Source organism: Marmota flaviventris, chromosome 1, assembly GCF_047511675.1.
Source record: "Marmota flaviventris isolate mMarFla1 chromosome 1, mMarFla1.hap1, whole genome shotgun sequence".
Lineage (NCBI taxonomy): Eukaryota > Metazoa > Chordata > Mammalia > Rodentia > Sciuridae > Marmota > Marmota flaviventris.
In genome coordinates, this window is record NC_092498.1 from 174,190,339 (window position 1) to 174,208,784 (window position 18,446).

Sequence of the window (18,446 nt, forward strand, 5' to 3'; positions counted from 1 at the left end):
TATTCTTTATTATCTGTCTCCTTTTCCTCTTAAAAAAGAAAACTATAATCAGGGGCTAGGGTTGTGGCTTAGCTGTAGAGCACTTGCCTAGCACGTGCCAGGCCCTGAGTTCGATCCTCAGCACCACATATAAATAAGTAAATAAGGGTATTGTGTCCAACTATAACTAAAACATAAATATTTTTTTTTAAAAAGAAAGAAAACTATAACTCTTCCTGCCCAATTCCCATTTTGGGGAATAGTTTAACCTGAGTATATAGAGTGAGAATTTGCTAATTAGTTTACAAAGTGGAGACATTAGTTTTTCTTTTCTAATGTAGCCTTAAAGTTGAAGATTAAAAAAAAAAAATCCCAAGAATCATAGCAAGCTAGTGGAGGAGGGGAAGATTTTTAAATAAATTAGATTTTCTGGAAAGGTAAGCAGGTGGTTCATCCAGTACTCAGGCAATGACTTACTGTAAGGAATTAAAGAAAAAAAAAATCTCAGGATGTACACCGCTTGAGATGTCAAAATCAAAGTTATCTCCAAAGAAACCTATTAAAACACTGTAATATGGGTCATTAGCACAACTGCCACAAACCCCTTAAATTTCCACAATAGATATGTATATTTGCTAATAACTAAAAAGATTAGTTTTCATTACTGTGATTTACCTTAGATCACAAAGTATCATTTCTCTACAAGACGGGGACTGTCAGGCACTGCAAATTGAAGTTAGTTAACACTTCTGTGTAATTTCCAGGGTGAAAATGAGGAAGGTTTGGAAACAGTAGGACTGTATATTTTTTTTCCCCCTCATACAAAGCAAACAATTATCAAGCAAAGGGCCAATCCCTGGCCCCCGGGATGCTAGTAACATTTCTTAACACCCGCTGAAACAATGACAAGGTATTAATTTGAAAAACAATGAGGACAACCCAAAGCCACAGTAGTCAAGTGTTACACTTTCAAGCAATTTTCAGCAAATGGATTGAGCAGGGTCCATGATGGTCCTATAATTGTTGCAGTTTTATGATACGAAACAATAGCGGTTCTCCAATGAGACGTGTCAGCTTATCAATTCCAAACTGGCACCTCTCCCCTCTCTCTTTGGCAGCCGCACATCAAAGGACATTCTCGGTAGGGATGGGGACCCCTACCTGGGGGACTTGAGAAACTTATTATTATTGTTTCCATTTCTTCCCTTGTGATACTTGTGGCAGATGCAGCCTTTTCCTGGGTGCACGCAGCCATCTTAGAGCTAAGATCCAAAGCCAAGTTCAGCAGATCTGTCAGGAACCCATGATGTTACAGACAGACATCTAGAAGGATGCTATTTTCATCATTCCTTCTTTCAACAAGGCTTACTGTCCTCACAGGGGCATTTCATTTAAGTTTTAAAAAAGCTCTGATTTAAAAAAAAATTAGTTTGATTCATCTCACCCAGGTAGTTAAGAAGCTCTGTTGACTCTTATTTTTTTTTAAATATTTTTTAAAATCAATAGCTTAACATTGTACTGTATATTTATTTGATTGTTTTTTGTCTGTCTTCTCCCACCAAACATAAGATACATGAATAAAGGACCGTTGGTCTGTTTTCTGTTGTACCTCCAGCTCACAGAATAGTGCCTGGCACATAGTAGGTGCTCAGTAAATAATTGCAGAGTGAAAAAATCTATGAATGAATGAGCAAGTCCTACCTCTACCTCCTTTTCAAAGCTCTTCAGGCACACTGTATGGATTATTACTGAATCCACCTCCTTCTCCCTCCCAAAAAACCTTGAAATTTATGCAAATCATTAGACTTCTCTGGGCCTCAGTTATGCCACCTGTAAAATGGGACTAATAACAGGTTCCTGACTTACCGTCAAGGATTGTTATGATCATCAGCTAAAATAATGTATATGAAATTGTCTCAAAAGCCATAAATTGCAATGTCAACATCAGCCCCTGACTCCCCTTCCTGATATTATATCACACCAGGGCCCTATCTACTTCTTCAATCTACTTGAGACCCAAGATGTAAAAAGGGTCCTCAGTGGAGCTGTGTCAAGATGAAAATAATAAAGCCTCTGCACAAAATGTGTACTTCTCTTATCATAGTCCTCAGACTTTCACTCCCAACGACCTTCCTTTTAAGCCAGCTTCATATTCAATTCCAATGAGTTTTGTTTGTCATCCCTTGACGGGCCAGGAATGGGGCATGGGGAGATGGTGGAACCCAGGCGTGCTGGTAAGAAGGCCCTGTCCTTTGCCCTGGTGTGCCAAGCATGAGGGACGAGGCTGCCAGACTGCACCCTGAGACATAAAGACTCACTAATTGCTGGGGTCTGGAACAAAAGGGGACGGGGTGAGCTGGCCCTGCGCCATTGGGCCATTGAGGAAAGATTAAATGATAGTTCCCTGGTCAAAAACCCAGGGATAGGTGCCGTGGTACATGCCTGGAATCCCAGCAGCTCAGGAGGCTGAGGCAGGAGGATCGTTCAAAGTCAGCCTCAGCAACTTTTAGCAAGGCCCTAAGCAATTTAGTGAGAACCTATCTCTAAATAAAATATTTTTAAAAACGGCTGGGGATGTGGCTCTGTGGTTAAGTGCCCCTGAGTTCAATCCCTGATACCAAAAAACAAAAACCAAAAACACCTCGCAAAAAACAAAAACAAAAACAAAAAAACCACACAGGGATAAAAATGCAGAAACGATGTATAATACATTTTAAGTAGATTTCCAATCAAAACAAAATCTAAACTGTTGACACACAATAAGCTGAAAAGTAGTTACAATTGAAAAATAAACTTGACTGGAAAACTGATACCATTAGATAAATTAAGCTTTATATTACATTGCTGTTCATACACAGTCGGATCAACTTTTAAGAGACAGCTTATAAATGTGGCTTGGACAGAATCAGAATCTGACATAATTTTTAGAAAATATTTAAATACAATAAATATATATCTGTTCAATTAACACCACCACGTGTGGAAGACATGATTCATGAATAAGTGATTCTGTGGCTTAGGAAAAATGGGACATTTCAACTTAGCTAGCCCCCATTGGGATACGTCTGAGCATGGGGAAAACAAACCCAAATTTTCAGCATCCCAAGCAAGCCCTGAGGATGAATGCAAATCTGCTACATATACCGAAAGGTTGAATCTTATATCTAAGACACAGAGGGATGCTTTGGGGATTATGCAATGGTTGGAATGACTGGTAGCAGTTCTTCTTTCTACTAGTGGGGATAATTAAGAGGCAAATCTCTAAAGTAATTGCTACTCCCTACACAGAACTCAACTAATAAATGATGTGCCAGAAACCTCATTGGGTGACACAGATGAACTCAGACTTTGGACCATGACTTGAGAAATGATTGTACCCAATAGTTCTTCTTCTTCTTCTTCTCTTTCTCTCTCTCTTTTTGGTACTGGGGATTGAACCCAGGGGCATCTAACTACTGAGCCACATCCCCAGCCCTTTCTATTTTTCCTCTTTTGATAGATCTTGCTAAATTGATTAGGGCCTCCATAAGTTGTTGAGGCTGGCCTCAAGCTTGCAATCCTCCTGCCTCAACATCCCAAGTTGCTGAGATTATAGGCATGTGCCACCATGCCTGGCTTTGTATCCAATGGTACTTAAACCTGGCTGCAAACAAGAAGGATCTAGAAGCTTTATAAACACTGATTGCCTGTGGCCCCACCTCTACCCACTGCCCAGAGATTCTGTTTTAACATGTCTGGCAAGGAACCTGGGCAGTAATACTTATAAAAGCTCTCCAGATGTTTCCATGACACAGCCAAGGTAAAAATATCACTGATTTATCCATTGGTTTCCAAATTTGTATCATGTATCAGATGAACATGAAGATCTTTTTAGAAAGAGATTTCCAGGCTCCCCTCCAGAACTACTGAATCAGAATTTCTAGAGGTGAAGTCTGGGAATCCCAATTAAAAAATGAGCAAAGAAACAAAACAAAACAAAACAAAACAAAAAAAAAAAGAAAAAAAAGAGAAAAAATCTTTACAAGTTTAACTGCTGCATATTCTGGTTTGGGGGCTGCTGGTGATAGCCATTGCTTATGAACAGGCTCTCAGAAAAAACAAAACAAAACAACAAAATTAGATAAACAAGCTCCAATTTGTAGGGTCTGCCAATTCCCATGGTGTAAACGATCCTATTAAAGTTGATTGGGAGTTACCAGACCGCTGTCACTGAAGGCTGAGTTGGAGTGAGACATGTACTATTATCTCTTAGGAGCTAATGTTGAAGACTCTGCCATATCTCTGTAAGCTCAGGCTCTACAGTCAAATTGAGAGCCTGTATTTTTTTAATTTTATTTCTTCCCTTGGTGCTGGGGATTAAACCCAGAGCCCTGTTCACATGAAGCAAGCTATTGCACAACTGAGCTACACCCACAAGTCCTGTCCCTGGATCTCTACTCCCTACTGACTCGCCTGGTGAACTTGGGCATGCTACTTAACCTCTCTGTCTCAGTTTCCTCATCTGTAAAACAGGATGAAATTAATTAATCCTCATAGGATTGTTTTCAGAAATAAATGATAATTATTTACTACATGTAAACAATACTGGGCGCAGTGGCGCACACCTTTCATCCCAGCGGATCAGGAGGCTGAGATAGGAGGATCGCAGGTTCAAAGCCAGCCTTAGCAACCAGGAGGCACTAAGCAACTCAGTGAGACCCTGTCTCTAAATAGGATATGAAAAAGGGCTGGGGATGTGGCTCAGTGGTCAAGTGCCCCTGAGTTCAATTCCCGGTATTAAAATTCACCCCACAAAACAAAATAACAACAACAACAACAAAAAACTATGTACGTATTGTCTATGTGTGGATTGTACACTACTATTTTCCATAAAATGATTATTTATTCATCAGACACATTAAAATATGATGAACTATAAAAGTACACATTGTTGAACTTAATTTTAAACTTTAACATTGTTCCTAAGCCAGTAATAACTGGTGCAGTCGTGAGTCTTATGTGCTAATCACATTTTCTGATACTAAAATCATGACTCAACTATGCAAATAAAGATGGATGTCTATGTGCTAAAATCATCTTTCAGCAGGACATAGTGCTTAAGATCATTGCTTTAAATCTTACCTCTGTTGTTTACCGGCTGTGCTGCTTGGAGCAATTTAACATTTCTGGGCCTCAGTTTCCTCATCTTTAAAGTGGGGGCACTTGTGAAGACTAAAAATAAAGAGCTTAAAACAGTGCCCAGCACATACAGTGGTAGTAGTTATAGGTACCTTAATTACTTTGTTCATCTTCAATGGCAAATATATCACATTTGGGGACATACTGAGTGATTCATTTTTTTTCTTCCATAGAGTGCAGAAACTGATAATTATCTCTCTTTAAAAAAGAAAAAAGTTGTAGATGGATACAATACCTTTATTTTATTTACTTATTTCTATGTGGTGCTGAGGATCCAACCCAGTGCCTCACACATGCTAGGCAAGAACTCTACCACTGAGCCACAGCCACAGCCCTCTGAAAATTCTCTTTTGATCTTTCCTATCCTAACAAGACTTTGAATACACAAATGACTAAATAACTAAGATCTGAACACTTTCATATTAATATAGAGTCCATTTTACCCCCTTCTTCACAATAAATATGAATCTGGCTTGCAAGAATTATTAAGCTGAGTGCACGCCTGTCAATCCAGTGGCTTAGGAGTCTGAGGAAGGAGGATTGCACGTTCAAGGCTAGCCTCAGCAACTTATTGAGGCCCTAAGTGACTTAGTGAGACCCTGTCTCAAAATAAAATATAAAAAAGGGCTGGGGCTGTGACTCGATGTCTAAGTACACCTGGTTCAAACCCTGGTACAAGAAGAAGAAGAAGAAGAAGAAGAAGAAGAAGAGGAAGAGGAAGAGGAAGAGGAAGAGGAAGAGGAAGAGGAAGAGGAAGAGGAAGAGGAGGAAGAGGAAGAGGAAGAGGAAGAGGAAGAGGAAGAGGAAGAGGAAGAAGAAGAAGAAGAAGAAAAAGAATTCTTATATTGAGCCATTAAAAATTGCTTATCTTGATCTTCCTTCGACTTCTCTAAAATGCCATTCTCATGTGGTTCAACCTAACAGCTTGGTAACACCAATGGCTAGATCAAATCTCTCCATGTATGGGCCTTGTCTATGGGGTCACCCAGCCAGACCTCCATGTGGAGATCTCTCCTCTGCTTTGAGGGCTACAGAAAACAGACTGACAAGCCAGATCTTTGTACTGGGAGATGAGAATTTCAATCTCAGTCACTGGTGAAGACCGGGGAGGGCAGGGCTGATGTCAGCCGTTCATCCTGACTTGCGCTTTCCACATTGATACCATTGCATGCCCTTCTCTGATGACTTGTCTGCTGAGTGCCAGGTCAGGTGCTTCCTGTTCTGCATTGAATTTGGTATTAGTATCTCCATTTTAAAGATGGAGAACCAGGGCCAGAAACTCCCCATGAAGCCAAAGTTTATACTTTAGGGCTTGACAAAGCCATTTGCCTAACTTCTTTGCTGTGGTTTTGTGAGCTTTTTCTATTCTCCATTCTTCTGCCTACACGAAGGAGTCTGAGGTCCCTTGATGAGAAGTATTATATGAATTCAAAGCATAATTATTGATTGCACATTCTTTCATTAAACAAACAAAATATATGCTAATGCTAAATTCACTCCAATTTTCCATTTTGTCTTCCTTAGAGGAATAAGCCAATAAACCATTACACACTTAGCTTCCTGGGGAAATGAATTTAAATGTTAATATAAATCCTTTTAGAAAAAAACAAATTTTAACAAATAAGTATTTGAACAAGGAGGGTACTTAACCACGTTCAGAATGAGAAATGCTCAGTACAAGACCCTTGGTGGCTGTTGAGATAAGCTCTCTAAATTTAATATTTTATAATAGACTCACACCTCTTTTGTTAGAAATGGAGAAACAGAATCATTTTCTTCCCTCCTTTATTGGAATATATTTAAATCTCTCCAATTTTATTTTGCTAATAGGCAGGGCAAAGTCTGTCTATAAATGTACCCTGGTTTATCACAGGTAATCCCATACTTTTTAGCATTCATGTATAGTACTTAACCTCAATTTAAATGTAAATTTTGGGCAACTTGGAGTGCTTTATCTGTGAACTTTGAGGGCTCTCGCCATTAATGAGGCCTGCACTAATTATAAGCAGTTTTTGTAAGGTTTCCTTAAAACAACTGCAGAACTGACCCCCAAATGAACAAATTCAGAATTTATTTGCTTTAAAAAAGATACTGTTTGGCCTGGGGTTGTGGCGCGGTGGTAGAGCACTTGCCTAGCATGTGTGAGGCACTGGGTTCCATCCTCAGCAACAGATAAAAATAAATAAATGAAATAAAGGCATGCTGTCTGCCTACAGCTAAAATATATATATTTACTGTATACATATTATATATATAACTAATATATATTGTTTAATATATACATATATAAAAAAAGATACTGGTACTCTTGTGCAAATTTCTAGCTCAGAGCTCTACTCTTAAGATGTTTATGTAAGGGGTGGGGGTGAGCAGGATGGAAACAGAAAGAAAAGAACCAGAGAAATCAAGAAAAAGACAAGTGAAAGTGAGCTAGGTTTACCCTGCAGCTGGAACACTCTCTTCCTGGTGAAGGAAACCATACGCTGGTCTGAAAAAAGATCCTACTAACGAAAGGGTCTTGACTTCTCTCTTTCTGATGATCAAGTGGGGAATATACAGTTTAGCAGCAAGTAATGAACAGCACCAACAAAGCAAAGCCAAAACAAGAAAAAAAAATCAGACAATACAACAAACCCACGAAAAGCAATTTTCAAATACTCACAGGTACGTCCACATATTTGGAAGCTGCCTTCACCTAAGGAGGAAAGAAGAATGGAGGTGAGGCAGGTGTTTATGTTTAATATTTTTGTTCACAGATCAAGTTCAAACAACACGCAGGCACGCAGCACAGACCAGGGAAAACAAAAAGGTATGAAAAGATAAAATGTTTGCTACTAAAAAATAAAAAAAAATTGGGCTGGGGATGTGGCTCAAGTGGTAGTGGGCTTGCCTGGCATGCGCAGGGCGCTGGGTTTGATCCTCAGCACCAGATAAAAATAAAGATGTTGTGTCCACCGAAAACTAAAAAATAAATATAAAAAAATAAAAAAATAAAAAAAAATCCCTAGCCACTGCTTTGGAGGGAGGGAGGGAGAGAGAGAGAGAGAGAGAGAGAGAGAGAGAGAGAGAGAAAGAGCACACAATTTTACTGATTCAGATTCTGGGGCTGGGTGTGGGTGATTTGCATTTTCCCCCATCTTTATTTTTATTTTCCTTTCTTTTTGTGGTTGGTACTAGGGATGGAACTCAGGGGCACTTTACCACTGAGCCACATCCGCAGCCCTTCTGTATTTTTCATTATGACATAGGGTCTCGCTAAGTAGCTTAGGGCCTCACTAAGTTGAGAAAGCTGGCCTCCAACTTGTGATCCTCCTGCCTCAGCCTCTTGGGTTGCTGAGATTACAGGTGTGCACCACCTATCTTTAAAAAGAAGAAAAATGACTCTAGCTAAACCCAAACGGATGGATAGAGGGTTCACTAGTCTAGAGAAGCAACTAAGATAACTGGCACTTCTTTTACCTTGGGCCTTGGTGTAATTTGGCTGCAGGTTGCCTGGATTGAATCTGTCAGTTCTCAGTGTCTATTAACCTAGATCTTCAAGAGGAGGGAATGCAATGGGGTGAGTGAAGGACCCAGAGGGACATGGTGTCTGAGGGCCAGGTACCAGAGCCTTTCAAAACTGTCCCAAAAGCTGCTGTTATGCCTCATTCTGGTTTTAGGTGCTAAAACAAAACAACCAAACCAAACCAAACAAAAAACAGGTGGAAAGTTCAGGAAGTGGCTCTGTAACTCAGTTTTAGTTTTGGGAGTGCATGTGGTAGAGAGTAATGTTTGGACATAGAGTTTGGAGTCAGACCTGGGTTCAAATCCAGCTCTACTGGGAACGGTGTAATCTTGGACAGGTTATTTCATCTCTCTGAACCTTACTGGCCTCATCTGCAAAATGGAGATACTAATAATACCTCTCTCCGGGGTTGGTGAACGGGGAAGTGCATATAAAGTCCTGGGATATGGTGCCTGGGACACACTGTCACTAAGGATTCATAGACACACATGGGTGAGAGGCTGAGGAACTGCTAGGTTTGAGGGAGCATGTTTGATATTCTGTGTGTCTCCGTGTGGCATGGAGGGACTGTGTTTCTGGTCAGAGAGCATTTCTAGTTTTACCAGAAACTTCAGAGACTGCCAAGGGCACAGGGTAGTCTGAATATCTGCTGACGTTTCAGGGAGGTTTGTTTTTTACCATTTGGTTGAGATCAATATCAGTCTTCATAGCCCTCATCCAAATGTGTTCCAGAAAGTCACCCCGAGGAATCCTATCCTCGCCCCTTTTCCCAGTGTGCCTTTCCAAACTTTCAACTCCCCCCTGATGGCAGATAATGAAGCCCCAAGAAAGAGTCCAAAACCGAGTGTCAAAATTTTGGTAAGTGTCCCAGCCAGTTGACCCTGGGGAAACCGTGTCAAGTTCATTAGCCTCGATGAGATTTCTAGAATAGGATAATAAAACCGTACTTTGTACGGCTTATACTGTAATCAAGTGAGAGAATATGGGAGAAAGTGCTTAGTAAACTTTAAAGTTGGTGGAGGGGGAGAATTCTTGTCAGCACCCAAATCATTCCTGTTTTGTTTGGTTTAAGATTCTCTAAGAAACCTACTCCTTTTTCCCCTCTCTCTTTCTTTCTTGTACCAGGCATTGAATCTGGGGGTACTTAACCACTGAGCCCCATCCCCAGTCCTTTTTATATTTTATTTAGAGATAGGGTCTCACTCAGTTACTTAGAATCTCACTAAGTTGCTGAGGCTGGCTTTGAACTCACAATCCTCCTGCCTCAGCCTCCCAAGCTGCAGGGATTACAGGTGTGGGCCACTGTGCCGGGCTCTACCCTTGTTCTTTGTAGCACCAATTACAATTGCAATTCGGTACCTTTTCTTGCATGTGTGCCACCCGCAAAATGTCATGAGAGCAAAAGTTATATCAGTCTTGCAAACAACTGTCTCCCTGTGACTCATGGGCTACCTGACTTTGAAAGGAAACTCAGGGAAAATCTGGGAAGGGAGGGACTGAGAGAAAGCCTGTGGCCAGTTCTGGCTTCAAGGTGCTTGCAAAAAAAGCAGAGGAAAAGACCAGATTGGTCAACCTGAAAACCAACATAGCTAATTGAAAGCCTGCCAGGGTTGGTGGGAGAAGGAAACTGTCCTTGTGGCCTTCAGAGGGATTTCAGGAAAGCTTTCCAGATTTGGTGTGATTACCATTTGTACTAAAGGATTCCTCATCCTAAATCTGTCCTCTCCATGACTCTTCCAAAATCGAGTCCAGGCAAGAAGGTGGCTTGTCTTTTTTTTTTTTTTTTTTGGTACCAGGGCTTGAACTCAGGGGCACTCAACCACTGAGCCACATCCCCAGACCTTTTTTGTAGTTTGTTAGGTAGAGACAGGCTCTCACTAGTTGCTTAGCGCCTTGCTTTTTGCTGAGGCTGGCTTTGAACTTGTGATCCTCCTTCCTCAGCCTCCAGAGCCTCTGGGATTACAGCCGGGCCTTGTTTCTGTCTTTCTCAGGTTCAGTACTATCACTTTGCACCATGCAGGACTCTTTCACAGAATTTCTTCTTTAAGCCATCAAGGGAAATGGGGGCTAGCAATCAAATCCAATTACAAGGAAACCAACTAAAATGCCTAGAATTTAAGAATTGGGTTTTCTCATGCTCTCTGCCAAGAGGCAAAGAAGTCTGGACTCCTAGGGGATCACCAGAGCCCGAATTCCTCCCTGGGATCTCCCGATGGCCTCATCGCTAGCGGAAAAGCTGGAGGGATTCAAGCATGGCTGGTCAGAGCGGGCGCTGGCAAGAGTTGTTCTCAGCTAGAAACTCCCTCCTTTGCTCTGTCAAGTTGATGCTTGGCAGTTGGTGGGAGTTTTGCTACAGTTGAAATGATCAACCTTTAAATACGCCTACTCTCCTCTTACCACGCACATGCGGTTCCAATCCAGAGAGGGACACCAGTCAAATCCGTTTCCTCTCGGGGAAGACAAGGCAAGCTCCTGTCGTGAATGCAAACCTGGGGTTCTGTGACTGGGACCAGCCTTCTGTCCCTTAGGCTCATCTTTATTTGACAGCAATGGACTTGCACTTAGTCTTAATGATCTTCCTTGCTTCCCCAAAGCAGGGGAAATTGTGGCCCCCTTTTATTATTATTACTTTATCTTTTTGTACTTAACCACTGAGCCTGAGCCCCCCCCCCTTTTTTTTTTAGATACAGGGTCTCATTGAGTTATTTAGAGCCTCCCTAAGTTGCTGAGGCTGGCTTTGAACTCACCATCCTCCTGCGCTGCTGGGATTACAGGTGTGCGCCACTGTGCCAGGCCCTGTGACCCTGTTGTTATTTAGGAGCAGGTGTAGTACATCATTTTTGGTTCTGGCATTAAATTCTTAAAAAAATTATAGTTGTAGATACACAACATGCCTTTATTTTAGTAATTTATTTTTATGTGGTACTAGGGAACGAACCCAGTGCCTCATACATTCTAGGCAAGCACTCTGCCACGGAGCTACAGTCCCAACCTCCTAGCTATTGAATTTTAGGAAGGATACCAACGATGAGGATGATAAAGAATATTCTGAGCCAGGTGTGGTGGTGCACATCTGTAATCCCAGCACTCAGGAGGCTGAGACAGGAGGATCCCAAGTTCAAAGCGAGCCTCAGCAACTTATCAAGGCTCTAAGCATCTCAGTGAGACCCTGTCTCTAAATAAAATATAAAAAAGGGCTGGTGATGTGGCTCAGTGGTTAAGCGCCCCTGAGTTCAATCCCGGGTACAAAAAAAAAAAAGAATATTCTGGAAGTGTGTTCTATGAGGACAGTGAAGGGGCAGGCATCTTGCCTGAAAAAGGAAGAGCTAATGGCAGAGAAAGAGATTCAAGGGCTGGGGTTGTGGCTCAGTGGTACAGCACTTGCCTAGCATGTGTGAGGCACCGAGTTCAATCCTTAGCACCACAAAAAATAAAATATGTGTCCATCTATAACTAAAAAATAAACATTAAAAAAAATAAAGTTAAAAAAACCCCACAAAATTAACTTCCATAGGAAAAAAAAGAAAGAAAGAGATTCAAGGTAGGATTGAACTACACTGAAGTCATGGTGTTCCCGAGCACTGAATCAGGAACAGTGAGTAAAGTGACAAGACCCAGAAGAGGATGCAAACACAGCCCCACACAGTTCTGGCAGGAAATGGCCACCTCTGCTGGTCCAGCCCTCCCGCTCCCGGTGAGAAAGGATGCCCTACACGTGGCTCTTTCCTATGTGAAAGGCCCATCTCAGTCTGTCTCCTGCTTCTGATTTCAGCCTCCTCCTGAGCTCGGAAGTGGTCATCAGTTCTACTTTTTGTTGTAATTGGCTTTTGTTTTTGCAATTGAGTTGTAGCATAGTGAAGAAAAAATTGACAGAATTCTGGTCCCTTTGAACCCTTTCCTGTATAATGCCAGCAGCTCCCCATAAGCATCATCTGTTATACCTTTTGGCCGGCTACATTCTAAGTAGAAAAGAGTGACCAGATCCTTCCCAGGCCCTAGAGCTCTGAAGTTATTGCCAGAAAAATCTAAACATGTACCAGGTACCATGTCTATCAGGGTCTCACTGAGTTGCTTAGGGCCTCGCTAAGTTGCTGAGGCTGGCTTTGAACTCGCCATCCTTCTGCCTCAGCCTCCCTGGCCACAGCAATTACAGGAGTATGCTACTTTATTTTATTTTTTTAACTTCAAAAGAAATCTTCCCAGAAAAGTGGCTTAGAGGACGGGTCTAGGACTGTCTGGATTGGAAGTGTGGCTTTGCCATTTTCTAGAGTGGTGACTTGGACCAAGTTACTTCTCTGGAAATGGGACCATCATAATGTCCCTCAAGGCATACTGGGAGGACTGAATGAGGTAATCCTCACATCCTAAATGGGCATGACAATGACAGATGGTACTCTCTGTGCTAAAGACTCACCATGGCTTCTGGAATACTGCTCACTGGCTTAGAGGGAGGGTCTGCGCCCCATCCTGGAGGCAGGAGTAGGTTTCCCTTCACACTCCTAGCCCGCTGGTCATCTCTGGCTATAAAAAGGATTCTGGAATCTCCCCAGATTACCAGCAAGTATCTGAGTGGATTCCCTGACTGGGATACCTTCCGTCATTTTGGTGACACACCATGCTCTGGACAACTTGCCATCAAGGCTGAAGCCAGAGATCTACTATCCCCCACAGGATGGCTGAGTCTGGGCACATGAGACAGGACACGTCCCCCAGCCAGAGCCTTCAGGAACGCAATCTATTCCTCTCTGGGACCAAGCCATGTGTCCGGGTGCAGGAGACAAGGGCCAGGGCAAGGGGTCTGCCCCGACTCTGGTCTGGCAACCCTTCTGAGGGATTCCACGGCTTCAAAACAGAGGCAAGAACTGTGAGCTGGACCTCGTTTCCCAGGACTTTTGCTTTTTGGAACAAACATCTCTTCTCTATCAGGGCTTCCCGCTGCTCCCAGACTGCTGCCCCCAACCCCCAGCAGAGCCAGTTCTGGGAAGGGAGGAGGGAAAGGGAGACCCAGGTGGAGAGACTGATGGAGACCAAGATCAAAGGCAGGAAGATGTGCTACTACCAGGGAGCAACTTGTTCGGGCTTTCACATGCCCGAAACCCAGGACACGGATTTCCTATGAAGGCACCACACTAGGGCTGGAGGGTAAAGGCATTTGCTCTGAGGCTCCTGACCCGCTTCTTGAATGATGTCCAAAAGTTCCATCTCTCCAAACACGAGATAGTCCGTTCCAACAACTAGTCAAACATGTCATCTTTTAAAAGTGCTTACTACTTATCAGGATATAAGTTAAAAATACTGCATTTTATATTCAATACAATATTAATTGAATTAATATTAATAGAGGGTCTATTAACATTCCCATCTTACAGTTGAAGCTACTGAGGCTGAGAGAGACAAAACAATGTGGCTTGAACTCACACAAATAATAAGTTACAGCTTTGGATGGAACCAACCTAGGTTCCTTTCAACAGATGAGTGGATAAAGAAAATGTGATATATATATATATATATATATATATATATATATATATATATATATAAAATATATGAATGAATGTTGGAATATTACTCAGCCATAAAGAAGAATGAAATTATGCATTTGTGGATAAAAGGTGGAATGGGAGATTATCATGCTAAGTGAAATAAGCCAATCCCCAAAAACCTAAGGCTGAATGTTCTCTCTGATATGCAGATGCCAACACACAATAAGGGGTTGGGGATAGAAGTTTATTGGATTAGACAAAGGGAAATGAAGGGAAGGGAGGGGGGTTTGGAATAGGAAAGACAGTGGAATGAATACATGACCAGGGAAACCCCACATCATGTCCAACCACAAGAATGGGAAGTTAGACTCCATGTCTGTATAATATGTCAAAATGCACTGTACTGTCATGTATAACTAAAAAGAACAAATAAAAACAACAAAAAAGTTACATCTTTGGACCTCTCATTCTCCAAGTGTCTTAGTATTCAGTTAAATAAAATATCCATCCACCCACTTTTACTGACTAGTCATATTTAGTCTTGTTTGTGTAGGGGTGTGTGTGTGTGTGTGTGTGTGTGTGTGTGTAGACAAAACCTAAAATGGCTTCTTCAGGAAAAATATCGGAGGGATTTGAATAATTATGCACACTGACCTAGTCAGGGCAGAAGTTCCAAAATGGATTCTCTGGCCTGAATGTCGCAGCTAATTACCTCGACCCTCCACCTGACTGAGCGTGTGTGGACGGGCTTAATGGTCTGTCTATTGAGCTCTTCCATTATTTCTCAGGTGCCCAAGGTAATCTTTTCATTGAACACTCACCATCCTGGGATTTTCACAATGCTGATGACTAAGGGATTTTCTTCTGCTTGGTCCTAATAAGGGGACCTGAGTTAATCATTGTGTGGCTTTGATAGGGAGCGCGGCAGGGGCTTAAACCACTTCTCTTGCTTCATTAGGGAAAAAAGCAACCCAGGTGCAGACCACGAGGACCTCAGGGGTTGATACTATTAAATCAATGCACAGACCCCCCCCAAAAAAAATGTGGATTAGGTTCTTTTTGCCAACAGAAATCTGCTGGGGAAGGCTCAAAGATGGAAGAAAAAAAAAAAAAAAACATCTGAACAGATATCACTGCATTAGTGACATCCCGAGCTTTCCTTTCTCCCCTTGGTCTTAAAAAAGAAAAAAAAAATACCAAGGAAATGATTTCTTCTCTGCACGGACTCCACTCCGCCTGTGGGACTTCAAGAGTTGGCTTCTCTGCCTTTGCCTGCAAACTGCACACCACACCACTGTTAGAAGGACCAGCAACATTCACGTCAATGTTTGGCCTTTGAAATTTCTGGAATAAGACTAAAGGATGCTATTTGGCTTCTTTCTCCACTTCTTTAACCCAGGACATCTTAGAGATGTGGATTTTTTTTTTTAAAGACTCAAGGCAATTCAGTATGTAAAAATTAATACTTGGTGCTGCTACCATCCCTAAAATAATTTTTATCTCTTATTTGTTCAAGTCTTATCTATTGCCATCTTCATCTCCAGAATATAGATTTGATGAGGAATAAGAAACATCTCTCTCCTTGGTGTTTGCACTACCAGGTGTATAGTAGTGGCTCAATAAAAGCTGGTGGACTGGATGGACCTTTGGACTGTGGTACTCTATTCAGTACCCAGGATAGAGGTTTCTAGAGCTTTCTTTTTGTTGTTTGAGCTTTTGCACTCTTAAGAAACAATTAAGCAAAGTGTGACTAGGCACTATGAGTTCAAAGGGAACTGTCTTTGCTGCTTCTCTGAGAACAACTTAAAGGGTCTCTTGTTCCTGTACTCTGAGGAGGACACCAGCAGGGTGTCAGGTAACTGACCTAGGTATCAGCTTCCTCTCTGGAAGTAGAGCTAATGACAATAGAAACTATAGCACCTCCTCATGGGGTGGTTGTGTAGATTAATTTAAAAGAAGAAATTCTTAAATGCTAATCACATTCGGGACACTATACAAAGTATTTTACCTGTATTAATTCACTTAGTGACTGTGAAGTAGTGCTAACTTTTACACAGGGCCTGGCACATACTAAGTGTTCAATTAGTCTTGGCTATTTTAACCATCTCTTTCTCACCTGTTTCCAAAGGGGTTCATTTCACTGGTTAAGGCTATTGGCTATGTTTGCTGGTGGGTGGGGTCATTGGTCTTTAAACACCACACAGTTAGGTATGTTCAGAAGTTTCCTGGTTAGGACACTTCTGAGGGGAAGACATCCAGGGGCAAGAGGCCTGACCATCTTACTTTCTCTCTTTCTTGCTGGAATATTGTGGGTTGTGTCTAGATCCTCTGATTTCACTTCTCCCATAGTGGTGTGCGTGGAAAGAATCAGAAAACATGAATTTCTAAACCTATTTTGACCAGATGACTACACTGCTGGCCTCTTATCTATTATAATGAGGGTGGGTTAATTGTTTTCTCCTTAAATTCCTTCCAGATTAAAAAAAAAAAAAAAGATACCTGTGACTCTTAGAGGATCTATTAGGCAAGTTCTAGGGAGAATGTGGGCGAGGAAACATTTCTCACACCTTGAGAAGGTTACCAATGCTCTCGTAGTAAAGCAAAAGCCCTTTCATATTTTAGCATTAATAGAAGTTCTGGAAATAAGACTCTGGGAAAAATATAGTAATTTTTATTATAGTAAAATTTTTAATTTTTATCATTGTAATTTTTTAGCATCTCTAAGAAAATTAGAGATAAATATTTTCATGGGGGTGGTGGCGCATGCTGTCATCCCAGCAGCTTGGGAGGCTGAGGCAGGAGGATCTTGAGTTCAAAGCCAGCCTCAGCAAAAGGGAGGTGCTAAGCAACTCAGGGAGACCCTGTCTCTAAATAAAATACAAAATAGGGCTGGGGATGTGGTTTAGTGCTCGAGCACCCCTGAGCTCAATCCCTGGTACCCCTGCCTCCCAAAAGACTTTTTGCACAGGTAGTAGACAAGAAAGTAGGGGACATTTGGTACAGACATAAAAGGAATGCAAATGGACGGTATGGGTGGAGTATTTCCCTAGAAGGGTTCTGGGTGTTTCTGGGGAGCCACTTCATTGATTATTCCCAGCAACACTCTAGCGACATCGGTCCCTCTTTGGGATGTTTTGGGGATTGATGAGGAGGATCTATATAAAGGTCCATAACAGTGGGGCATGGCAGGCTCTGGGTACAGACGGAAGGAGTACCCTTTCTGTGTCTGGGCAGTGAGCCCCTGGCTGATTTCCCTGGAGCCCATATACATGTCCACACCCCTCCTCCACCTCCGGTTTTATGCTTGCTTTTTATAACAGACATGGAAGGGGCAGGCTGGCTCCCACCCGGCACACAACCCCCGTGGGAAACACTGCTGTCAATAACAGGAGAAGCTGAGACCGTCTCATTGATCAGAAGGTGGGCTGTATCTGGAAAAAGGATGTGCCGATTTCTAATCAGGATGAGATCGGATTAATATAGGGAAGTGGCTAAGAGCACAGACCTTGGCTTTGGACGCACGGGGTCAAATTCTAGCTCCACCAGTCCCTAGACAGGTTACTTAATCTTTGGATGCCTCAGTAAAATGGGAATAGAGTCCTTTATAAAAGTTGTTATGAACTGATTTCTCAGAACAGTCCTGGGGCATGACAAGAAACACGAGCTTGTTATCATTGTTGTCCTTTCTGCTGGTTGTCATTATCATTCTTTCTGCTGGAAGGCCTCCATGGACTTTGTGCTCTCTGATGGCTACAAGTAGCTATTTAAATTTAAATGAATTTTAAAAGTACAATTAAGAATTTTGGGGCTGGGGTTGTGGCTCGTGATAGAGCACTTGACTAGCACATGTGAGGCACTGGGTTCGATCCTCAGCACCACATAGAAATAAATAAATTCTAAAAAAAGTATTGTGTCCATCTACAACTAAAAAATATTAAAAGAAAAGAATTTAACTTATTTTTGGTGGGGAGAATGTACTGAGGATTGAACCTAGGGGTGCTTTACTAGTGAGCTACATCCCAGCCCTTTTCATTTTGGGACGCGGTCTCCCTAAGTTGTTGAGGCTGGTCTTGAACTTGAGATCTTCCTGCTTCAGTCTCTCAAGCTGCTGGAATTACAAGCATGCACCACTGCACCCAGCAGGAATTCAACCCTTGAGCACTTGCCCCATTTCAATCGCTTTAGAGTCTAGCACGTGTGAGGCACTGGGTTCGATCCTCAGTATCGCATAAAAATAAATAAATTTTTTTTAAAAAGGTATTGTGTCCATCTCTTTAGAGCCACATGTGGCTAGCATCCTG

At 42.0% G+C, this 18,446-nt stretch overlaps 1 protein-coding gene across 3 annotated transcripts in view; it reads right to left on the reverse strand.

Moving 5' to 3' along the window:
* Nucleotides 1-18,446, reverse strand: part of LOC114105005 (calcium-dependent secretion activator 1) — a 471,729-nt gene that overhangs the window by 39,555 nt on the left and 413,728 nt on the right. For all 3 annotated transcript variants that reach the window (XM_034637086.2, XM_034637078.2, XM_034637084.2), the window contains one exon: nucleotides 7,820-7,852. In XM_034637086.2, coding sequence (XP_034492977.1) covers nucleotides 7,820-7,852 — 33 coding nt within the window. The remainder of the gene's footprint in view (nucleotides 1-7,819; nucleotides 7,853-18,446) is intronic.